The following is a 26,056-nucleotide window of genomic DNA, read 5'->3' as shown; positions in this document are numbered from 1 at the left end:
TGATGCTAATATTACCCATTTTGCCTACTGTCAGATGCAGCCTAGCAAGTTAACAGTTATATCACAGGAATTTTCCAGCATCAGTGGCTTGTTTCATTGCCAGTGCTTCAGCATATGGCATATTCACCACTGATATTAGGAAGGTCAGAGAACTGTAGATACCATTCCCCACAACCACGTGTTTAGATTTATATTCCAGTACTCATAATTTAATCCAGCATTAAGAGGTGTTGTCCTTCAGAGAAGGCATTAAACTGAGTTCCCATCTACCAGAGTGGGTGGTAGGTTAGGTGGGTGTTAAAATCCCAAGGCACTTGTCAAAGAAAGACTGGAGGAATTTCCCCTAAGTCTATATAAACACCACCACATTTCTACCCTGAAAACAGACACCAGGTCTGCTGGCACATATTTCTTTTTTTTTTATTTTTTATTTTTTAAATTTGGTTTTAAAACAATAATTAATCAAATCAATTCTAAAACAAACAAATAGCTATTTACATAGGTCCACAGCTGATCAATACATCAAAGTTATACATCAACAACAATTAATATTTTTCAACAAGTCTAAGTTTAAGCCAAGATTTATATGAATGTGTAATATTAGAAGTTCTGATCTTTATAGTATGGAATTCACTACTGCAAACAATTTCGGTGGTGCAGCGGTAGCGTTGTCGCCTCACAGCAAGAGGTTCCCCTGTTCGATTCTCGGCTGGAGTGCCTTCTGTGTGGAGTCTGCATGTCCTCCCCGCGGTCGAGTGGCATTCAAAAGGCATGCGTATAATGGGCGTCAGGCTGGCAATTTGGCAACGTAAAAATCTACTGCCAATCATTAGTGGACTGAAGTTCCGCTGTGGCGACCCCTAACTGGGAAAAGCCGAAAGAAGAAGAAGAAAAAACTATTTTTGCCATACAATGGTACACATTTCTTCACGAAGAAAGGCCCTAAAAATCTACTATGGAATACAGAGATATCCTCCCACCTAAAAGTCATTAATTACATTGGCGACCCCTAACCGGGAAAAGCCGAAAGAAGAAGAAGAAAAAACTATTTTTGCCATACAATTGTACACATTTCTTCATGAAGAAAGGCTCTAAAAATCTACTATGGAATACAGAGATACCCTCCCACCTAAAAGTCATTAATTACATTAATTCAAATTTATATACATGAGCTACAGTACAATCTTACCTTTAATCCTGTCTCAGTTCTCTGTATTGCGGTTTCTAGAGCCTGAATATCAAAATACTCTCCATGTCCTTGGATAGAGATGCGAGCAACATCTTTCTTTAGATGGTGAAGATCTTCTTGGACCTAGATGAATACCAATAATATAGATATTAAGCTCAGACCTGGAGTACAGAATGCAGTCAGTTTTAAAACATAGTTTCCTGCATACAACAGCACAAAACAAAATTTAATGAATACTCTTGTAATGGCTCAATCGTACCATCATATGTACTATTCCTAGTGCTAGTTTTTCAAAGACAGAACAGGACCCAGATGAATAGGAAACTGAGGGAAGGATGGAACATTTCACATACAGTTCACCTACCGATGAAATAACAGATTAGCTGAAAATTGTATAATCATCAGAAAATGACTGAATAAAAAAAGTTTCAGAAAAAAATTACTCAAAGGACTGTAACTTGATATCTGATACTCACAGAATGATAAACAATATTCATTGTTGGCTCTTCTTTCTGTCTTCAACTGATTGGCTGTCAGATCAGACATCAGCAGCTCTCAGACTTAGGATCCAAGGCTTAGGCTCCTCCCCTTACCCATTAGTCTACACCACCACCAGAATACCTCAGATCTTATTTGCTGATCAAACGCTATAGATGCAGATCTCCTTGGCTTAGTGCTTTGACAGATAATAGTTCATTTTTTGGGAGATTTTTTTTCCATATTTTTCAGCTACTCTAACTGCTTTTCTTTCTTTACTTTTTTCAAGATTTTTTGTGACATCCTCCCCTACAGAATATAAAAGTTTTTGACTAGTGTATAGTTTCCCTCCTTTTTCTCTGTTGTTAGACAGGGTCGGTTTACTGGCTTAATCTTGATGTTTAGTATTAAGTTTTTAGCATTTGGTGTTTAGTGCTATGGACCTTTAGTGTACAGGTTCTAGTTTTCAATGTTTAGGACTTTCCCCTTCTGGTGCCTTAGTGTTGGTGTTTAATTTTTCTTTTTTCAGGATGAGGGCAAGGCATCCAGATTTAAAAAGTGTGTCTCCTGCAGCAACAACACCCCCCCCTCAAAATGCTCACTCCTAAGTGTGCATACTGTTTGGGTACCATGCACCTCAGAGAGGATTGCGCCACTTGCTCTGCTTTTGGGGACAGAACTCTGTCTGGCCAGTGATTGAAGCTCACCTTGAAAAGGCTTCTCCCTGCCTCCACAGGAGAAGGCAACCCCTCTCAATCATCTTCCTCCATCTCCAATAAAAAAAATAAGAGCAAGGGAGAGAGGTCTAAAGAAAAAAAATTGAAGCCTACTAGAATTAGATCTCCTTTACATCCTTTCTCTGGAACCAGTTAGTTCCAGGTTATGGCCTCCCTTCCTGCAAAAGAGATCTTTTCTAAGGACTTCCAGGCCATTTTATGGCCTCTTCTATCAGGTCAGTGTACAGTCAATTAGCAGCCTGTCTGAAGCAGATGTGGACAGGATAATGAAGAAATTCCTGAGGATCTAGATTCAGTTGGTTGTCATCCCTGCACTAAACACTGTCAGGGGTTTTGGGAGCTGTTCTGTCCTGTTTTATGACAGTTACTCCTATGATCAAACCTTCAGATCTGCTGATTGGATGCAAGTGTGCTCCCAGTACTGTATTTTTCTGATATGAAAGACTGGGTCTCTTCGACTCTGTCCATATCTTTGACTCGAATGACTCCAACTGCCTTGGCTCATGACAGGCCCTGGCATCAAGAGGTCAGTACTGCCACAGAGGGGTTGAAATTGACTCTGGAAATTTCAGATCCTTCCCTTCTGCTCAGCACTTTGGCTCTTGACAGCTTGGCTCCAGTGTCAGCTTTAGAGCTGAGCCAAACTGGTTCTTAAAGTATGCCCTTGTTGGGTTCTTTGGAACCTACAGGGGTGGTTTCAGCACTGGTTTTGACCTTGCAGGTCTTCAAGAGAGTCCTATCCAAATCCAGACAGCAGGCATCTTTTTCCCACTCAGAGCCCATCCTCTGCTGGCTTCTTCTGAGCCTCTGCCTCCTCTTCTTGCCACTTAGGAACAGCCAGCACCTCATGGCCTCGAGAAGGCCCATGTCAAGGATTCCACATCTGCTTTGGAATCTCTCACTGAGGAAGTACAATGGAAGCATTCATGCTAAAGGAGGTACTTGGACTCCTATTAGTAGTCCCTCACTGAAGATACTGATTTCGATGAGGAGGAGGAATCCCCCAGATACCTCCTCTCAGAAGATTTCTCCTTTAGTGAGATATTAGAATTATTAAGACAGAAGAAGGGAATGGTCCACTGAATACCCCTCCCCTGACGAATCAATATTCCTTGATGTTTTTGGGGCTGGCCCATCTACTTTTTGTGAGGTCCCTGCCACGGACAAACTTGCAGATTAGGTTTTCAGGTGGGTTTTGAAGGAAGTGGATATGATTGAACCAATTCCCCATAAGCCCAATAAAATTTTAGTCTTCCCCCAAGAAAAGGCCTTTCTGGAACAAGTATCCCACTGTAGATTCCATAGATTCCATGGTGATAGCAGTGGTCACCAACAAGGATCTTGCATAGGAGAACTCAATTGTCCATCTCCCTAACAGGGATTCTAGAGTATTGGACAGATGTGGAAAGTGGGATTACATTTCAGCTATCTTCACCTTAAAGGCACTGAACTACCTGGCTCATTTAACTACTGCACAGGTTAAAACAGCACTAAGGCCAGGAATACAGCTGCTATGGGACCTGACAATATCCCTGGCTGTGTTCTACATAAATTACAGAGTGAACTGGCACCTCACTTGTGTGCCCCGTTCAATCACAGCCTCACCTCAGGCTTTGTCCCTACCAAATGGCGCACTGCTACAGTCATCCCTCTCCACAAAGGAGGAGAGACTACAGACCCTGAGAACTATTGCCCCATTAGCCTGACGAGTCTGATAGCAAAACTATGGAATGCATCATCATGGACCTAATAAACAAGGATATAGGGAATCTCCAAACTCTGGATCCTACACAGTTTGGTTTTGTGAAGGGCAGATCATGCCTGCTCAACTTGGTCAACTTCTTTGTCTCAGTCACCAGAGCTGTGGATGAAGGCAAGGTGGTTCTATACAGCCTACTCTGATCTGGCCAAGGCCTTTGATACCATTCCCCACTCAAGAATCACATAAAAACTCACTAAGCTAGGCATCAATCCCTATATCACTAGGTGGACTGCAAACTGGCTCACAGATAGAAAGTACAGTTGTGTACACTTACCATAAATGTAGATGTTGGAGTGTATTCACTGTTGCAGTCATAACATTTGGGTTATCTGCTTGCAGTAGCCCTCAGTCGGCCTGATTATCAAAGTCTTGGATCCTGCGTCGGATGCTGTCTCATCTTCCATGATGTCAGGTAGTCAGGGGTATAAAGCATGCAGCTGACACCATTACATCAGTTTTTCTTGCCCCAGATGTCAGGTGCCCCCATAATGGGAAGCAATTATACATAAGGTTACACCTCCAACAAAAAAGCAAATACACGAAAAAGCTTTAAGCACAGCAAACAAGAATAGAGGTATAGTCAATAGAAGTCAGGGAGCTGGAGGGAGGGTAACCAGGACTGCAACAGTGAATACACTGGAATATCTACATTTATGGTAAGTGTATACGACTGCACTATGTTCTTCATGTTTCACTGTTGCAGTCATCACCTTTGGGTAGATTCCCAAAGCTAAGGATGGGAGGAGGTAATTAGATAGCATTAGGATCAGCTATAAGGCTCTGCAAGACTGCAGTGGCAAAGCCAGCTCTGGATTTAGAAAAAATTGGCAAGTGTTAATGCTTGGTGAAGGTATGTACAGAACTCCAGGTAGCAGTTTCTAGGATGTCCCTGGTAGGGACACCTCTGAGAAAGGCTGTAGGTAGATGCAGCCCTGGTTGAATGTGGTCTTATCCACTGTGGGGTAGGTTTTCCATGATGCTTATAGCAGAAATGAATGCAGTGGCCTATCCACTTAGAAATGGTTTGCTTTGAAATGGCCTTCCCCTCTGCCCCTGCAGCAAATGCTACCAGCAGCTGTTTAGATTTCCTGAGAGGTGTAGTCCAGTCCAAGTAAAATCTAGGTTGTCTGTGCACATCCAGTGAGTGCAGTATTCGTTCCCCTTTGTTCTGTGGATTAGAAAAGAAGGTTGGCAAATGAATGGACTGATTACGGGCCACACTGGATACCACCTTGGGCATGAAGGAGGGATTGGTCCTGAGGGACACCCTGTCCACATGAAAGATGATGAAAGGCTCCACTCCCATGAGAGCCTGTAATTCAGACACCCTTCTTGCTGAAGTGATGGCTAGAAGGAAGGCTGTTTTCCAAGAAAGGAATTTCAACTCTGCATTAACAGTTGGCTCAAAGGGAAGTAAAGTGAGCTTTTCCAGTACAAAGTTAAGGTCCCAGGCTGGAGTACGGGCTCTCCTGGGTGGCCTTACGTTTTTGGCCCGTCCGAGGAACTTCTTCAGCAGTGGATGAGAGAAGAGGGGTGGTTCTGTATTGTAATGAGCTGAAATGGCTGAGGCAGGAATTTTGATGGAGGAAAAGGAAAGGCCCTTGTGAAGCATCTCAGTTAAGTATTGAAGAACCTGAGGTAAATTGGGCGCTGCTGTGCCCATCTCCTGAGTTTGGCTCCAGGAACAGAATCTTTTCCATTTTTCAGCATAGGATTTTCTAGTACTAGGCCTCCTTGCCTCCAGAATGACATCCATCACTTGCTTACTTAGGGATGGTAATAGAGAGATCAGGTAATTAGCCCGGCTGCCAAGTTTAGGGTTTGAAGCTGTGGGTGCAGAATCTGGCCCTCCTGCTAGGACAGCAGGGCAGGAGACTGAGGAAGGTGCCATGGTGCCAGCAGTGATACACTGCACAAGAGAGGGTACCAGTGTTGGCGTGGCCAGTCTTGTGTAATCAGTATTGTCCTTCGTTTGTCCTGTTTGATCTTTAGTAGTACCTTGGAGAGGGGAGGCAGTGGGGGAAAGGCATAAACTGATTTTTTCCAGGTGAAGGACAGGGCATCCACTTTCCAAGCTTGTTTGTGGGGAGTCCTTGTGCAGAATTTGTCCAATTGGTAGTTCTGGGGGGAGGCAAACAGGTCTATCTCTGGGCTCCCCCATTTGTTTCTCAACATGTTGAATATCTTTGGTTCCAGTTTCCACTCATGTGGGTCCATGAGATTTCTGCTTAGGTCATCTGCCAGTGTATTTAGCTTTCCTGGCAGGAATTGAGCCTGTAGGTGCACTTGGCAGCTCAAGGCTGTGTTCCAGAAAGCCATGGCTAGTCTGCAGAGAGGATATGAGTGGGATCCTCCCTGCTTGTTTATGTACCACATAACAGTGGTGTTGTCCGTCTTTACCAATAACTGTCCTAGAAGAATGTGTTCCTTGAAGGCTGTCAGAGCATTCTGTACAGCTAACATTTCTTTTTGAATGATATGTAGGTGAATTTGTCTTGGGTTCCATTTGCCCTGAATGCACTTCCCTGCCAAGTGAGCCCCCCCATGCATAGTCTGATGCGTCTGTTGTTAGAGTTTGGGCAGCAGGGGGTAGAGTGAATGGCAGTCCATTGTTTTGGTGGCAGGCCTCTGCCCATCAAAGGAACTCTATATCTGTAGACAAGGTATGATAGGAATCATTGATTCTAGATCCTGAGAATGTTGACACCATAGGCTTTTTAGATACCACTGTAGTTTCCTCATATTCAGTCTTGCATATGAAATTAGAAGAATGCAGGAGGCCATGAACCCCAGGGCTTGCAGTATTTTCCTTGTGGATAACTGGGCCTTTGTGCCAGTAGTTTGAAGTAGGCTTGTTTCTCTGGCGTAAGTTAGGCCATCTGGGAAGATGTATTCAAGCTTGCTCCCAGGAATATAATTTGTTGGCAGGGTACAAGATGAGATTTCTTTTCGTTTATGGTGTACCCCAGAGAAGTTAACAATTTCCTTACAAATGCCAGATGATTTAATAGTATGCCCTGGCTTTCTGCCTGAATTAGACAATCGTCCAGGTATGGGTATATTTGAATATTTCTTTGCCTGAAAAATGCAATGACTGCAGCTAGGCACTTTGTGAATACTCTGGGAGCAGTAGATAAGCCAAAGGGAAGTGCAGAGAACTGATATTGCATGTAGCCTGCTTTGAAGCGTAGGTATCTTCTGCAAGATTCCCTTATTGGGATGTGCAGGTAGGCTTCCTTTAAATCCAGTGTTGCAAACCAGGCATCTTTGCCTAGTATGGGAAGCAGTTGATGAAGAGTTAGCATCTTGAATTTTGGGATCACCAAAATGTGTTTAGGACAGACAGGTCCAGGATAGGACGCCAGGAATTGTCTTTTCTGGGTACCATAAAAAGTCTTGAGTAGAAACCATGTCCCCATTCTTCGTCTGGGACAGGTTGAATAGCACTGATGCTTAAAAAAAGAGAGAGAACTTGCTTTTGAGTCTCTGCCCACTGATTTGGGGGTAGATTTGGCCAAATGTTGGGGGTTGGTAAGGAGTGAAAGTGGAGTCTGTATCCTTGGGAAACTATATTTAAAACTCATTTGTTCTGGGTAATGAATTCCCAATTTTTTGCCTGCAGGGCAATCTTTTCCCCCTAAAGGAACAGTCAGTTGTGCAGGGCTTGGAAGACTTAAAGTTAAGTCACTGAGACAGTTTACCATAGGGGGGAGTCTCACTACTCCCTGCTTTGGAAGTGGGAGCCCCCCTCTGCTTAGTCCTGTGAAGCCTGGGTGTTCTGCTGGTTCTGGGTTTGGACTGAAAAGGCCTAGCAGAGGCAGAAAAGGACCAATTCTTAGAGGGCCAATGCCTACTAAATCTGGGAGGCTATACTTGCAAGAAATCTTTAACAGTTTGCATAGACTTAGCTTTTTCCTCCATCTTTTTAAGTACTTCTTCTGCTTTGTTGCCAAACAGGCGGTCTTGGTTTAAGGGAGCATCCAGCAATTTAGCTTTAACCTGATCTGGCAAAGATTGCTCCTTAAGCCAAGCATGCCTTCTAAGTACAGCCCCAGTGACAGCAGCCCTGCAAGATGCCTCTAATGAATCAAAACCACACTGCAAAGTATGTTTTCCAACTTGTTCAGCAGAATGCATTAAATCCTGTAAATCTTTATTTTCAGCACAGTCAGGAATCAACATCACTTTCTGTTTAAGCAATCCAGTAATATGCTGCTGATACTTTAACATATTAAACTGGTAGCTTAAGGCCCTAATGGCCAAGGTTGTGGAAGTGTATACCTTTTTACCCCATCTATCCAGTGCCCTGGAATCCTACCACCAGAGGGGGTAAGATTTTTGGCAGTAGTAGCCTTAATGCCCTTGGGTCCCTGTGAAATAGTGTCAGGATCCGCAGCAGGATTTTTAAAGAGGAACTTGTGAGAGTCAGGAACTCTGTAATACCTATCAGGTTTTCTGGGAGCAGGAGGTAAAGAGTCAGGGGGCCAGGCTAGATTCTGAGAAGGCATCATCAACAATGTCCAGTACAGGAGGGGTGGCTAAAGGCCTGTGTTGGCGCAGGAGTAAGAAATCCCTAAGCCTCTTTTTGGAGTCAGAGTAATCCTGGCTCTCCCAACAAAAATGCTCCCTAAGAGTATGCAAGGTTTCACCAAAAGAGAAATCCTCTGGAGGGGGAAGCAGAGGGAATGGAGTCCTCTGCATCAGAATCCTCATAGGTAGATAAGAGTAAATCCTGGTCAGAGGAAACAGAAATGTCAGAGTCCTGATCAGAAGAATCAGAAGGAAAATCAGTCCTAGGTGTCTTAGAGGGGGAAGGATGGCTTCCCCTGATTAGAGTAATAAGGTCTTCAGCCATTCTTATCATTTGTTTTTTAGGTATAGGGGCCTGACCATGTGATCTGGGCGTCAGTTTTCTAGGCATGGATTGAGTTTTAGGCTTTGAAGAAGAAGATGGCATCAGTTTAATATGCAAGTCAGTAGGCCTGAATACACTCTCAGAAGCCGGCGCCTGCACAGCGGCTCTGTACCCATCCAAGGTAGATACATCCGCAGGTTCCACAGTCGAAGCATCTTGCGGCATACCTGACTCTGAATGGGTCTCAGTAGAGGCCTTTGAATCTGAAGTAGCGGGTATCAGGGGCTGCGAAAGTGCCGCACTGAGTACCGGCAAACTGGTGACTAGCTTAGGAGAAGCGTCGTTGGCAGCTTTGGACCTATGCAGTCTGTCTTTGTCTTTATCTTTGCGTTTTTTTGAAATGTCTGATGTTGGGTGGCTTACCGAAGCCATTTCTGGATAATTGAACTGAGTACCAAAATATTTGAAAGCGTAAAAAAAAACAACAATGAATATTCTAGATTTGAATAAGGCACAAAACCGACAGCGAGGTACTTCGTGGTCTGGGCCTAAGCAAGGAATGCAGTACAAATGAAAATCTTTATGAGGTATTTGCTTTCCACAAGAAATACGATTGTTAACTTTTACGGACATCGGTTTAGAGAAAGAAAAAGGTTTCTCAACGAGGTACTTAGCTTAGTTGAAGACTTTGGTTCTGAAACTCGAAAGCAAAAATTTCAGGAGTTGGCCGACCAACACTTGCGAACTGCTTCTGCTTCGGGCACCGCACGGCAAGAAAGACTGATGTAATGGTGTCGGCTGCATGCTTTATACCCCTGACTACTTGACGTCATGGAAAATGAGACAGCATCCAATGCAGGACCCAAGACTTTGATAATCAGGCCGACTGAGGGCTACTGCAAGCAGATAACCTAAATGTGATGACTGCAACAGTGAAACACAAAGAACATCCCACAGTGTGAAAGTAGCGGACTCCAAGTCAGACTGCCGACCAGTCACGAGTGGAGTCCCACAGGGTTCGGTCCCGAGTACTCTCTTGTTTGGTATCTACTTCTCTGAAGGCCAGGCCAACACAAAGGGACTCTGACTGACAAAGTTCACAGACAATTGCAAGTTGGGAGCTATTATTAACACCCCAAGTGATGTTGGCATCCTACAGAAAGGCCTCACCGAGACCAATGACTGATGTCAGACCCTTGGTCTTAAGCTCAATGCCAAAAAATGTGTCGTCATCCCCCTTGGGAAAAACCTGGTTGCCTTGAATTACCACATTGATAGTAGTGCACTGAACACAGAAGGCATTATAAGAGATCTGGGAACACAGATTGACAGCAAGCTCTCTTTTGACCACCACATTACCACATTGTGGTCAGAAAGTCATTCTATGTAGTGCATCTCATTACTACGAGTTTTGCATTCAGGAAGAAATAAGTCATTGTCTCCCTCTACTCTTCCACCATTAGGCCAATCATAGAGTACAATGCCCCAATTTGGCATGTACCTCACTAGAAACATGCAACAACTGGAGAGGCCACAAAAGTACCTCACAAAGAGGATCCTAGGTCTTAAACACTTGTCCTATATGGACAGATGCAAAAAACTCCAACTATTCTCTGTCTCATATCGCCTACTTAGAGGCGATCTCTGCTTGACTTACAAAGCCATGTCTGACCCACCATTGTTAGAAATGCTACATCTAAAGAAATCCCAATCCCTCTGCACCACACTCCAGAGACCTCAACCTCATTACCACAATCAACAGAACATGCTGGAGGGACAGCTTCATAACCCAGAGAATGCCCGTGCTATGGAACAGACTTCCGATACATGTCAAGCAGAGCACCTCACTGGCTCTCTTCAAGAAAAATCTTGATGAGTGGATGGGAAATAGAAAATTCATGCCGGAGATAACTCCAGTGGTTCTACTTGACAGAGGCACTAGGAACTAAGGTTGGGTGGCATGAGGCCAGGGTAATCCTATGGGTTAGGCTTGTAAAGGCTCCAGGGCCATTAGCTTAGCACACACCTATGAACCTATGAACACATTTTCAAATAGAATTGATAAAGGACATCTCCAAGTCCCTCTCAGGGTCCTTACCTGCAGTAGCGCACAAGACAGTGGATATGCAACTGGCTACTTTGCAGCGGACACTGGCAATGCTATTCGCCAGCATGCCTGGATGAATCTCTGGGACTTTGCTGAACACTTTAATATATCCTTCATCAATGCCCCATATTGTCCATCCTCTTAGGACTAAAGATGAAAGAGACACTATCTAGAAATGAGCAGGACGGCATTGGAATTCTCCTCTCTACTCCCCAGCAGACCTTTTCTAGGAACCAAAAGGGGGCAAAAAGCTGTGGTTCTGTAAATCTCAAGTGTCTGACTCCAGCACATCACGATAGGCCCTCCCCAAGAGGTAAAGAGGGGTATAAGCACAATGAATGTCACCCACAAGGTAAAGGTGGCCCACAAAATCAAGGGTGTCAGGGCCCCTTCTCCAACAGACCATTCCAGTGCACCTGAAAGATCACCCATCTGTTGCACTCTGGTGCCAGTTGGGGGGGGGGGCACTTTTGTCTGCACCTGTTAACCTGGACAGCCATCATCCAAGATTTGTGGGTGCAGCGAATTAGAACAAAAGCCTATACAATTCCACTTCTTTTCTGCCCAATTCAAAAAGACTTCCTGACATCCTTCACCTGCAAAAGAAGTTTGCACCACAAGAAATAAAAAAGCTGCTAGACAAATGAGTAATTCAAGAATTCCAACCATATCAGTGAGAATCTGGAGTTTACTCAAGGTTACTTTTTGGTAGCAAAGAAGAACTGGGACCTCAGATTCATCTTGGACATCAGCAAGTTAAATCAATATATAAAACACAAGTTCAGGACGGTCATGGTTCACTCCATCTTACCTTTGTTAAGGAAGGATTATACGATGTGCACACTAAACCTTTAGAATGCATATTACCACATCAAGATAGACAGGTACTCCAGAGATTCCTCTGCTTTCAGTTGGGAGCCAGTCATTTCCAGTTCAGGGCCCTGCCCTTTGGTCTCATCACAGTCCCCTAGGTGTTCGCCAAGTGTATGGCAGTGGTCACAGCTCACCTTGGACTACTGAGGTTCTGCATGTTCCCACATCTGGATGACTGGAATGCAACTTCTCCCCCTGGGATCCTTTTACTTCAAACAGGTACTCCTTACTCCAGATTTGCTCCCATCTGGGAGTCACAATCAAGACAGAAAAATCAAGGTTGGTCCCTGTCCAGTCATTAGGCCCACCCGGATTAGACAATGCAGGTAGCCAGACTGCCAGGACTTGAGGGTTCTCACCCTTCAACAACAAGCCTCTCCCATCAGAAACCCCCGCCAAATGCATATTGTGGCTCATGTGGTCAATGGCAGCCTCTATCACCCTAGGCTCTCAGGTCAGATTTTACATGAGGATTTTGTAGTGGACTTTGGCAGTTCAGTAGTTAATGCACTATCAAGAAACGTACTTTCCCATTTGTCTCACTAGCATATGCAGATGGCATGTTCAGTGGTGGCTAGTCTCCCCCTCCCCTAGTCTCCCAAGGTAGCCCTTTTATTCTAGAATCATCCCAGGCCATAGTGACTATGGACACTTCCCAAATGGGTTTGGGTGGGCCATTTCATGGGAAAGACAGTCCAAGACATGTGGTCCTCCACACAGGCCAGTCTTCACATCAATGTCCTGGAGATGACAGCAGTCCTCCTGGCACTGTAGGCTTTTCAGATCTCCCTCCCCAAGGAGGGTGATCACAAGCTAGACAATGTGTTGGTGGCTTGGTGCATCAATAAACAATGGGGATGCATTCTTACTCATTGTGTCAGGAAGACATGAGGGTTTGGCAGTGAGCAATGTTTTCAAATCACTTTCTGGAAGCAATCCATATACCAGGAAACTCCAGTCTTTTAGCGGACAATCTGAGCAGGTCTATATTTCTCTCTCATGAATGGTCTCTAACTCAAATGGCGGCAGATCATATTTTCAGCCACTGGGGACAACCTTGCTGTGACCTATTTGCCACCACCTCCAACACAAAGTGCAGCAGCTACTTTGCCTTGATTGCCCAGGAGAAGGAGACCCCAAAGGCCACTGTTGTCTAGTTTTGTCTGCTGGGACTTCTGTAAGCCTATCCTCCCGCTGCCCTCATACCAATATTTCTGTAGAAAGCAATGTGGTGCAAGGCAAAAGTGATCCTTATTACTCGCTTTTGGCCTCAACAGATATGGTTTCCCTATCTCTGGCCTAATCTGATACGCCCGCTTTGTGTGTTAAATCCCAGACATTCCCTCTCATCTCTCTCACACATCTGGTACATTTTCTCCAGACAGAGTAGCTCTGTGGTTAAAGCATGGTTTCTCCAGTTCCAATGATAGCTTTCATCCCAGGTCATGCAGATCCTGGCATCTTTTCAGAAACCCTCTACTAGGAAAGTTTATAAAAGGAAATGGAAAAGATTATCTATATGGACATCTGGCAGAGTCACAGAGGGTATCAGTTCAGACTAACCCTAACTTTCTTCCAAAGGCTGCTTCAAACTATTAATCAACCTATTTTCTTTCCATTTTTTTCCAATAAAGGGGAGTACATTTTACATCTATTGGATTTTCATTGACAACTCAGTTTCTACCTACACCATACCACAGCTATAAAGGAAGACAACCAACTCTATTTCATGGAATAAGCACTGAATAGGATCTGCACAACCAGAGTTCAATTAGTGGCTCAGGCGCTGGGGGAGATGTGCAGGAGGAATGGTCATGAAGTAGCAAGTGTCAGCTCACTTATTACAGGATGGAGGGTGGCAGTCCATTCTGATGCAATGCCATATCTCAATGAGGGTGGGAAAATGACACGCAGGAGGAAGACCAGGGCATGCACTCAGCTTCTGCAAAGTTGCTTTGGCAGTAAACTCCTGAAAAGGTGTAGTTTCATGTGGAAGGTAGGCATAGAAGCATGCACATCCTGCCATTTGAATAGGACTATTGCAGAAATATTGCACTAGCAAGTGTGCACATCAACCACCAAAGGACAGGGAGTTATACAAAAAAACCCTCAAATGGCTGCCTCTTACCTCAACTGAAGGAGGAAAGAATGGGTCTAACTGGCTTTGAAAGGGCTAATGGTCAGCAGGCAGTTGGGGGTGGTAAATGGAACATAAAAATGCTTACTAAAAGAGCTATACTGCAACACAAAACAAATGGCAGATGTTCCTCCCCAGAGGAGCAGAACTGTTATCTGAACTTATCAGTTTTTTTTCTGCCAGCTATGATGTGCTTCAACAAAGTATTAGTTTAAGGATGTGCACACTTATGCAACCAGCTTATTGTACGTTTTTTATTTTTTATAATTTCCCCCTAACAGATTTGTTTGTTTTTCAATTTAATTGTACATGTTATAGATCACATTAAAGGTAGGAAATATTTTGAAATTATTTACTGTGGTCTCATTTTTTTATATCACAAAAACCTGGCATTTTAACAGGGGTGTGTACACTTTTATATATACTATAAGATGGGTGAAAAGACTGTTCACCAAATGCAGGGATATTGCACTTTTTAACATTTAATTTTTACTTTTTTTTTTTTGCTAAATGTTTTATTAAGATTTTAAAATAAGAAATGCATTACATATGCAGAAAACAGATATAAACAATTGTAAACAAACAAAAAAAATAACAAAACCACTATTTACAAGGTGTCTACCTATTAATCTAATGATGCAGAATAGTTGCACAATAACATTCTAAAAAAAATCAGTTTGTTGTCATCTTGTTCAGTAGTCTCTTAAGTTTAATCCATGAATTCATTAATGCAGAGTTTTGTCTAGTGGTGCATTCTTTGATTGTTGAAATCTCCATCTGACAAGTTTAAGTTGTAATGCTGTAAAATTCTTTCAATGTTGGGCTTGTATTACTTTTCCAGTTACTTGTTATCACTTTTCTTGCAATGGTTAAGATGGAACAAAGAAGAGGGAAATCAATTTTCTTGACACATGAAGGAATAGGGAGGGATATTAAACAAAATCAATGAATTATTTAAATGAGAATTATTGTTAAAATAGCTTGCAAAAATAATTAATATTATTCCAAAAAGGTTTAATTACATTACATTCACATATCATATGTTGCCAATTAGCTATGATGTTTAGATTACATCTCCAACAACCAATTTTTCCCAGTTATTTCCATTTTGTGCAGTGTAATAAAAGCTTTATGCATGAATTTCCAAGAGAATAATTTCCATCTTAGTGATCTTGTGGTTTGAAAAGAAGATGTATTATTTTGAAGAGTAACCATTTACTGATATGAAATAATCCCAATAATTATCTTGGCAAAAATCTGTTTTAATTTTGATAATTTTATAAATTTTAGATAAATAATTTCTCTTAGGAGGGTTATGGTGAATTGATAATATCAACTATTCAATAAGCATATCAACTATTCAATGAGCTTTGGGATCTCCTTTTTAACAGAAACTCGCATCAAGAATAATCTTCTTTCTACAGCAAATCTGCAGTTTTGCAAATCTATCCATAGCTCACTATTTAAGCTGGATTTATTTAATATATCACGCAAGTAAATATTTTCTTTCTCCATTAATTGAAACCAAAATATTAATTGTTTTTCTTTAAATTTGTCCATTGTAAATGTATTGAAAGTGTCAATATTATTTTGTGTGTATGTATAGGAAAGATTAAAAAGATCAAAGTCCTATATTCAGGTTCCCTAAAAACAAGATTTTTAAAAGTAGTGAGTATTACTGTAATGGATGATAGCTTTGCTTTTACATTTTGAGATCCTAGTAAACACTCTTTTAATAACCAAATAAAAGTATTAATCCAAAGTAGTTTACTTCATTTGATCTTCAACCTGTGGATATTTGGATCCGGATTGGAGACGAGATGTCCGCATCACCAGCACCAGATCCAAGCTTCAAGCTCCTCCCCTACCCATAATGCCCCTCCATCTCCTTCCTTCCCTCAGATCTCATTTGCCGCTTTCCAGCTCAGCAGCATGGTCTCGAGCTCCAGGTGTATAGTGTTTTTTTTTGTAAGCGTTTGGCTTTTTGGATAGCTAGTTTCCCCTAAAATTTTACTTTACCTCCCCAACACCCGCGTCGACCGTCAGTAAAAAGAAAAAAAAAAAGAAAAGTTAGTGTTTGTGTTTCCCTGTGTTCCCCTTCCTCTCACCCAGTTAGTCCTGGTGTGTGTGTGTGTGTGTGTGTGTGTGTGTGTGTTTGTGTGTGTGTATATGTGTGTGTGTGTATATATGTGTGTAGGGGGGGGGGCTCCTTACACATGGCAGATGTACCGAAGCCTGGCTTTAGGAAATGCATAGTGTGTGGCCACAAGCTTTCCCCGACGGATGGCCACACTCTGCACATTGTTTACGTGTGGCCCATCTAGACACAGTCTGTGCAGGTTTTAATCCCAGAGCCCACAAAGACTGGAGGGCTAAGTTGATGATGAAAGGCCACTTATCTGCATTGGGGATGGCTGTCCCCACTTCATCTTCCACGGTAGCAGCTGTTACCATGTCTTCTCCCTCCCAGGCCTCCGAGGCTCAAACCCCCATCTCTAGGCCTTTGGATTCAGACAAGAGGCACAAAGATAGGCCCGGGAAGTGGTCCCCTGACCGTTCGGCGTAGTAGGGGCCTCCATCTAATTCAAAAACTCCTCCCAGGCCCAGCACCCTTCGGCTCTGTTCTCAGAAGTTTTCAACAGCGCCAATGATATCCCGACCTCCTTCGACAGCGTCCCTTCACTGGCACTCCCAGCTGGTGTCAGTGGCTTCATCGTCCTGTTCCACCTGCAGTCTAAGTGAATTGGAGATGGACAGGATGATGTGGAAATTTATCTGCACCTAGATCCAGATGGGGGTCTTACCAGCCTCCTCTCCCTCCGGAGCGGGGAGTTCTCAGCCCTTCTTCACTCCCATCACTCCTTCTCCAATCCAGCCCTTGGTTTTGAAGTCCTTGGATCTGAGAGCTTTGGGGGTCAGAGGGCTGGCACTGAAGGTACCTAGTACCTCGACTCTGGCCATGGCCTTGAGTGGGTCAGATCCGAGCTCTTGGAGCAGTAGCCTCAGCACTGGATTCGAGTGGGTGCCGACAGCTCCAAGTTTGTCGGAGAGCAGCCTTCCCCTTGGCATCTCGGCACCAGTGGGTTAGGCTCAGACTCCCCTATCAGATCCGAGGAGAGCGTCTCCATTGTTTGTTTCTCAGGATGTCCGCTCTCCTTTGGCCTTGGATGTGGTGGAGAGGGTCCTCTCGAATGAGTCGAGACCTCTCACCATTTCCTCTTCAGAATCCGCCCCGACTTCCTCAGTTCTGGGTACAGCTCTGACCATCCTGTCATCTCAGGGACACCCTGTGCTTTATGTGCCCCAGAGAGCACCCATTAGGGAGCAACCCCCAGTTTGCGAGTCCCCCACACAGAGTCCCACTGAGGAAGTCTCTCGCAAACGCACGTGTAAAAGGAGGCACTTGGACTCCTCACCAGCGTCCCTCACAGATAACACAGACTTGGAAGAGGGGAAGGTTCCTCCAGGTCACTGCCCCAAGGATGTCTCCTTTGGAGAAATCATGGAAATACTAGGCCAAAGAGGAGGGGTGGTCCAATCAAAAACTGACCCCAGACAAGTCTGTGTTCATGGAGGCATTTGGCACGGGCCCATCTACCTCCTGGGTGTCCCACTCCGCTGATCTACTGGTGGACCTTATTACATTTAGGGCATGGAAGGAACCGGACACCATGGAGCCAATTCTGAAAATACCGAATAAAGTCCTTGGTCCCCCACAGGACATCCAGTAAACGCTATGGTGATGGCAGCTGCCACCAAGAAAGAGCTCAATCAGAAGAGCTCTATGGTCCATCCTCCTGACAGAGAGTTATAGTCGATGGATCGTCTGGGGAAGTGAGTTTATGCTTCAGCCACCTTTTCCATAAGGGCACTGAACTATATGGTGCATGTTATTCAACTTCAGCAAGACTTGGTCAAGGAGGTCGCGGATTCTCCCCCAGAGCCCACGTCGGCAGAGAGAGTGAAAATGTTCTCTGCATGCATGGCCACTCTCAAAGCGGTCGCAAATTCGTCCTTGCATCTCCTTTCCCATGCCATGGAAGGGGTCGCTAGGGCGGCTGGGTCTGATGTTGCCATGAGGTGCCATGCCTGGCTTTGGCTATGTCAATTCTCGGAACCCTTTAAGGCATCCTTTGCGAATGCTCCCTATGATGGCTCTTCTCTGCTTGAGAAGTCCATGCGTGAGACTCCAGTCCAGAGTGAGGAGGATGGGAAGACATTGACTGCTGTCGGAATTCGCTTCTCTGCCCCTTAGAGGTCCTTCTCAAGGAATTAACAAGGGGCAAAGAAGATGTGGTTCCAGAGATCTCAGTTCTCCCGGGAAACTCAGGACTCTACTTCTTCCCCCAGAGGCAGAGGTGGTCCAAAGAACTTCGGGTCTTGAGAACCAGTCTCGGACAGACCTGCGCAGCAACCCTGAGGGGGTGCCCAGCTGCTCATCTCTGGAGGCAGATGGGGGCCGTCTTTCGTTACACCCAAAGGAGTGGGAGTCCATTACAACAGACCGTTGGGTGTTAAAAATCATATCCAGAAGTTATTCCATCCCATTCATGGCACCACCTCCCCAACTAAAACTCCTCCCGGATGTTCCACCCACAAAGATGGAGGATGCAGCACCGGAGATAGAAAAACTGCTAAGAAAACAAGACTTCCAACCCGTCCCCACACAGAAATCTGGATTGGGCATGTATTCCAGGTTCTTTTTCGTGCCAAAGAAAATGGGGGACCCAAGACCCATTCTGGATCTATCCATTCTGAACTTGTCAGTAGCCAAGGAGAAATTCCAGATGGTCATGCTTCAGTCCATTCTGACCTATCTGCAGGCAGAAGATTGGATGTGCTCGATTGACCTCCAGGACATGTACTATCACATAAAAATGAACAAGCGCTCCTGCAGGTTTCTTCGCTTCAGGCTGGGGGCAAATAATTATCAATTCAGGGCCCTACCCTTTGGTCTCACCACAGCCCCCAGGGTGTTCACCAAAGTCATGGTGGTGGTAGTGGCCCACCTGAAGCTTCAGGAAATCCAGATTTCCCCCCACCTGAATGATTGGCTCCTTGCTACCCCTACCAAGCATCTACTATGCCAGGCCAGGGATCACTCCCTTCTTCTAGCATACAGACTGGGCATTATAACCAACATCAACAAGTCATCGCTGGCTCCAGTTCAGAGCTTAGACTTCATTGGAGCCCAGCTAGACACCATACAAATGAAGGTCTATCTCACCCCAAAAAGGGTAAACAATTTGAAACTTCACATATCTTACATTCTTCATTCTCATTGCCTATCAGCGGAAACAGTTCTTTGGGCCCTGGGTTCCATGGCAGCCACTATCAATCTTCTCCCCTTCGCACATCTTCACATGAGGGTCCTCCAGTGGACATTAGCAATTCAGTGGTCCCTTCTGGATACCTACCCTTGTCCCATCCGATATGCATATCACGGACTTGCAGGGAGTCACTTCTCTGGTGGACTACTTCCCCGGAACTTGTCCAGGGACGTCCCTTTCTTCCATCTTTTCCCACAACCACAGTGACCACGGATGCCTCCCAGCTAGGGTGGGAGGGCACTGCTTGGGAAGGACAGTCCAAGGCATGTGGGCCCCTTCTGAGACCAACTTGCATATCAATGTCCTGGAGATGAGGGCAGTTCCTTTAGCACTGCAGGCCCTTCATGCCCATCTTCCTCTAGGGACTATTGCTATCCAGTCAGACAACATGTCAGTGGTCTTGTATATCAACAATCAGGGAGGAACCAGATCTTACCCCCTTTGTCAAGAAGCCATGAGAGTGTGGGAATGGGCGGTTTCCACCGGCTGCTTTCTGGTGGCAACGCACATTCCGGGATGGTCCAACATCCTAGTGGACAGGCTCAGTAGGACTATTCTGATGCCTTATGAGTGGTCTCTGATTCTTTCAGTAGCAGAACAGATCTTCCTCAAGTGGGACTGGCTTTGCTGTGATCTCTTTGCATCTCCTTCCAATGTGAACTGCAGCGAGTTCTTCGCTCTGAACCCTCCTCAGGGGGAAGCCCCCAGAAATGCACTGGTTCATGCTTGGCCTCCCAGTCTCCTTTATGCTTACCCTCCATTACCTCTCATTCCAAAGTTTCTTCAGAAAGCTCACAGGCTGGGGAGCACAATAATCCTCATTGCCCCCATCTGGCCTCGTCAAGTCTGGCTCCCTTCACTGTGGTCTCATCTAGTAGTTCCTCCATGGTTCTTGGATCCGGTTCCAGATCTTATTTCTCACCCATCAGGAGTTCCTCACCCAGACCTGGACAGTCTGAAACTCACAGCCTGGCTGCTCCAGTTCCATTAATGATTAGGACTCCTGGTTTATCCTCTCTGGTTAAAGTCATTCTGGTGGCGCCCCATAAATCGTCTACCAGAAAGATACACCTTAGTAAATGGAAATGTTTCTCTATTTGGGCCTCACAATGGAATCTAGACCCCTTTTCAGCTCCAGTTCCAGCCATTCTGGAAATTCTATCTGGTATTTTTCAACAGGGTGCGAGTTCTTCTATTGTTAGAGTTCAACTGGCTGCCATTTCTAACTTCCATGTGGGTGAAAACATGGTTTCCTTAGCTTCGTCTAGGCCCTGTAAGACCTTTCTTAAAGGAACTTTTATGTTACAACCACCAGTGAAAGATCCAGTGCCGCCTTGGGACCTCACCTTTGTCCTACAAGCCCTAGTTCCCCTCCCTTTGAACCAACTGCGTCAGTAGACTTACAATTCCTTTCTTGGAAAACTGCCTTTTTGGTGGTCATTACTTCAGCCAGGAGGGTATCGGAACTCCAAGCTTTATCCATTAAAGTTCCCTATATAGTTTTTCATAAGGATAGGGTTTCCCTGTGCATGAATCCTTCCTTCCTTCCTAAAGTGGCTTCTGAGAACAATATTAATCAAACCATCAATTTTCCTGTTTTCTTTCCAAATTTCCAAAACAGAGGTGAATACAAGTTACATTTGTTGGATGTACACAGGCAATTGAGGTTTTACTTACACAGAACGAAACCCTTCCGGAAATCAGACCAACTGTTTGTATCCTATTTGAGATCCTTTTTAGGCAAACCGGTTTCCAAAGTTACCATTGCTAGATGAATTTCCTAGTGCATTATCCAGGTGTATTCTGACAAATGCATCTCCCCGCTGGGCCTGATTAAAGCCCATTCCACTAGATCCATAGCAACTTCAGTGGCTTTCTGGTCTAGAGTGTCATTGGATGACATTTGTTCTTGGTCCTCGTCCTCATCTCATACTTTTATTTCACATTACAAATTGGACATGGTATCCAGGGGTACAGCATTCTTTGGCTCCGGGGTGCTCTGTAACAGCTTTCCATGAGGGCCACCCAGAAGAAGATAGCTGGGACTCTGTCCCACAGGTTGAAGATCAAATAAAGTAAACTACTTCAGATAAAGAAGTTATGTACTCACCATAACATTCCATCTGAGTAGTTGTACTTCATTTGTCTTCAACCATTCCTCCCTCCTTCCCCCTAACCTTGCCACAATTGTCCTATGTTGGTATTTGGGGGAGGTTTACACTTGTGGCTCTCCTGCTTATGCTTGGCCTAGATTGTCTGAACCTTTAGTGGTAAGGTTTCCTTGGGTTGGGCTTATGTTTCTGATTCAGCAAACTCGATCTTAGGGAAGGAAGGAGATGGAGGGGCATTATGGGTAGGGGAAGGAGCTTGGAGATCAGATCAGATGCTGGTGATGTGGCTGTCTCGGATCCAAATACCCACAGGTTGAAGACAAATGAAATACAACTACTCAGATGGAACGTTACGGTGAGTACATAACTTCTTTTTGTTTATTTTATTATAAGAAATATAATTTATTTGAGTATTCTCCATGATTATGTACCCTTGTATGTCTTTCCATTTGGCAGAATAATTTTTATTAGCCCACAAAATAACTGTTTTTATAATAGCTGAGGTGGAATATGTTTCAATATTAGGTATGCATATTCCTCCATTGGACCAACTGTGTTGATGATGTTTAATTGCTAATCTAGGTCTATTAGGATACCAGAGGAATTTAATTATCAGAGGATTAAATTATTTTATGTACTGATTTGGGATAGACAGAGCTAGAGATTGAACTATGTATAATATTTTAGGTAATATAACCATTTTTATAATTAAATATCTTTCTTCCAATATATAAAAGAATGTATTCCAGTAGTTTGTACATTTTTTGATGTTTTCTAAAACTACTAAAATTTATGTTGATTATATCATAATATTTTTAGTTAAATCAGTTCTAAGGTATTATATTTTATCATCAGGAACTAAATATTTAGAATATTGTTCTGGTATGTTAATAGGTTTAGAATTAATACATAAAATATTTGTTTTATCCTCATCAAATGTAAGACCTAATTTAGACTGAAAAATGTTGATAGCCTTAAATAGGAAACTGAGACTATTGTTATTATCTGTTACTGTTAGTAAAATGTTGTCTGCAAATAAAAGTATTTTGGAATTTAAATTATGTCCCAATTGAACTACTTTAATGTCTGGGTTTATAATTTGCAAAAGGTTCCATAACTAAGGTGAATAATAATGGGGAAAGATGTTAACCTTGTTTTGTACCTTTATTAATTGGAATTGATTGTGAAATATATGAGCCTATTTTTATATAGGTCAAAGAGTATGAACTCATTTTTGAGCACCAGTTGTTTACATGTGTAAGTTACAGTTGGGGCTTCTGTATATCAGATGAGGACTTTAAGATGACACCAAGTTTGATGTTGGTTGCAAACTTAGTTTAACAGAGATCCCCAATTGCAATTCAGAGATCTGTGAAGTACATGCAGAACAGCAAAAATCCCTAAACAGAGCCATGAGAAGCACCAATGGTCATGTTCCTGTTTGCTGAGTGCACACCTGCCACTTTCACTACAAGGGTTCTATCAGTCAACCAATTTTCTATCCACCTAACTATGTAGTGGTCAACTTGGAAGCTAATTTACCTGGTTAACTATATCAGCATGAGGAATACTGTTGAAGGCCTTAGCTAGGTCGAAGTTATGTGCTATGGAGAGTATATCCAGTGTCTATGGCTTGTGTTGGTCTCGCAAAGAAGATGACCAGATTCACTAAAAAAGGATCGACCCTTAAAGCCAAACTGCTGGAGTCAAGCCTTGTAAGATTTCTAATATAACAGTTAATTATGTCAGTTATGATGCATTCCATGTCTTTGCCAATACTAGTCAGGGTAAAAGGTCTGCAGTTTCCGGGGGTATGTGGTGGGTCCATATATATATATATATATATATATATATATATATATATATATATGTATGTATGTATGAAGCTGCATCACCATACTTCAAGGGGCAAAACCAGTGGCTAAGCTCAGGCTGAGCAGCTGTAGGAGCAGGTCTACTAGGACATCTTTTTTTTTTCTTTTTACTGTTTATCAGGCAACTGGGCATTTTATCAGGCCCCAAGGATGATTTTTTTTTTTTTTATTTTAGAGTGTACCTGCAGCAAGTGTTCTTGGTTTTGATGGGGGTTTTGTGATTCTCTGGGACATGTGAACTTTGTGCAGTTTTTCACAGGTGAAATTTCTGCTATGTTTGCTAGTATGTTGGCTATCTCTACTACATCCAAGTAGGTAGTATTATTTTGGATAAGTTCTGAGCAATGTTGGATGTTATTTCTTGGTTTCCTGGTGTAGCTAAAGAAAGATTTGCAATTGTCTTCAGTTTCTTATGCGAGTCTAAGTTCATGGGAATGACTTTGTATTCCTGATGTGTTTTTTAATTCCATTGATATCTTTTTTATGTTAACCTAAATTTTTGTTTTTTTTTTTCTTTTGTGGGAAGAAATAGCCAGGGAATTGTTATGGCTAGGTTTGTAAAAGCCCTAGGGCCGATAGCCTAGTACCAACCTATGAAACTATGTAGTTTAAGAAGCTTTATTTATTTATTTATACATATGTACATATGGACCATTAGGCTAGTTTACTTTTACACTTCTATTTTTGTTTGGATCTGATATAGATTGTCAGGTCAATTTGTTTAACTCAGTGCACACACAGTTTGTTTGAATAACTACTTGCTGTGTCAGTATCCTAGTTAAATTTGAATTTTTGGACTTCACCACAGAATTGTAGAAGGTTTGTATGAGTGAAATCTCTGAATTTTGTGATGTTTACATCTGTCTGGTGATTTTGAAAGAAAATGATTCCAGTTTGTAATCACATTTAAGTGATGAAGGGAGTATTTTTATATCAATGCCATGCTGGTTTGGACCAGGTCTACAATATTTTGTCCCCTAGTGGGTTCCTTGACAATTTCGTGCAGGGAATTTTTGTTTATGAAATAAGGGAATTTTTGAGTGTAAACCTAGTGTTGAGGTATAGATATCCCAGTTTATCATCAGGTAGTTAAAAGTCTCATAGTATGATGGAAATTCCATATATTTCTGAGTTCATCCAGTGTATTTAGGAACTTAACATGGTTTTCTGGGAGCATAAAGAAGGGCCTGTGATATGCTAGGATATGATAATCATTTCTGTTTAGAGCGATTTGGATCTCAATCAGCTCAGTTTCTGGATCTCTAGGGATGTACCTAGAAGTGATGCAGTCCCAAACAAAGAAGGATATTCTGCCACAGTTATGATCTGGCCGAAAGATGTGTTAGGTGTAAACACCTGGAATGGAGGGAGGTTTTTTCTGTACTTTTAAACCAAGTTTCTATAATAATACAAACACACAAGTCTGCACTCCAAATGTAGCAGGGCCTCAAGATCAGGCAATTTGTTGTTTAGACTCCAAGCACTGAGCAGAGCCACAATGACGTGGTCTTTTGCTTGATTTGGTTTATTAAGTTGGTAGACCCATTAGATGGACTCTGCCTAAAAAAAGCACTGTGGGACAGCATTGGCTTTAGTCAGTGTGTGAAAGCCTTGGAACGAAAGGTGCAAACCATCCTTGAAAAAAGGAAGAATGACTATCTTGCACCTTCCCATGCTGCCACATACTGAATCCCCTAAAATGACAGCCAGTTATTGAAGATAATCATGCTTTCCCAGTATTGTGGCATCATTCAAGGAGAAAGAAGGATTCAGCTCAAAAACAGGGTCTTACCTGCAATTGCGACATGCATGAAGAGCAAAGCCATGTCTCTCTGCATATCCCTTCAGCCTGGTTGTTTGCACCAACATGAACCTATACCATATCATAATCATATATGTTTGGCTTAAAGGTCTTTAGAGTTCTTGATATCTCAGAGAATTGGCAATTCTTTTAAGGAATACTTCTCATGAAATTGGCATATGGGAGTCAAAAACATGCTATGATAATAAAACAGAAATTACTGCCGGGCAAAGTCCAAGTCAGTTCAGTCCTGTAACATAGCCTCCAATGACCTCTGAATGTTCTTGACTCAAAATGCCACCTGAATGTAGACGATAATACTGCATGACTGGCAAGAACTCTGTAATTTATGAAATATTAGATCTGCCACTCAGTGGGGTACATGCTTTGGTGCTGCACACTTGTACACCCCTAGTTCAGACCAAATTTATTTAAAAAAACATTCCTGAGTCCCATGTGTACAAAAGGGGATGACTAGCAAAATAGCACAATTGCACATGTATACAGCCATTGCAGGGATGATGGAACACCAAAGCAGGCTCCCAACAGCTCCACCTACTCCACAGTAGGGTTACTACAAATTAATAGGCTCTTCCTCATACAACACATGTCCTACCACTGCTAGCATACAGTGTGGACTATAATTATACCAAAAAGGCCTACTGACTACAATGGGAAAAAGTAATTACTTTAAAAGTTTGCACTACCACTCAACACCAAGGTACATTTTCAAATTACTGTGGTGTAGCAGACCACACAAGACTCAGGAGCAGCATCCAGGAGTTCTTATTAGCTTACTTAGC

The 26,056-nt window shown here is 43.1% G+C and overlaps 1 protein-coding gene across 2 annotated transcripts in view; it reads right to left on the bottom strand.

Moving 5' to 3' along the window:
- IQCH (IQ motif containing H) overlaps positions 1–26,056 on the bottom strand; it is a 4,045,691-nt gene that overhangs the window by 3,920,690 nt on the left and 98,945 nt on the right. For both annotated transcript variants that reach the window (XM_044077880.1, XM_044077881.1), the window contains exon 2: positions 1,190–1,312. In XM_044077880.1, the coding sequence (XP_043933815.1) occupies positions 1,190–1,312 (123 nt within the window). The remainder of the gene's footprint in view (positions 1–1,189; positions 1,313–26,056) is intronic.

Source organism: Protopterus annectens, chromosome 7.part0 (genome assembly GCF_019279795.1).
Source record: "Protopterus annectens isolate FY-2018-M chromosome 7.part0, PAN1.0, whole genome shotgun sequence".
In the NCBI taxonomy this organism is placed as follows: Eukaryota; Metazoa; Chordata; order Ceratodontiformes; family Protopteridae; genus Protopterus; species Protopterus annectens.
The sequence above is the reverse complement of the archived record's forward strand: the minus strand, read 5'-3'. Positions and strand labels throughout refer to the sequence as shown.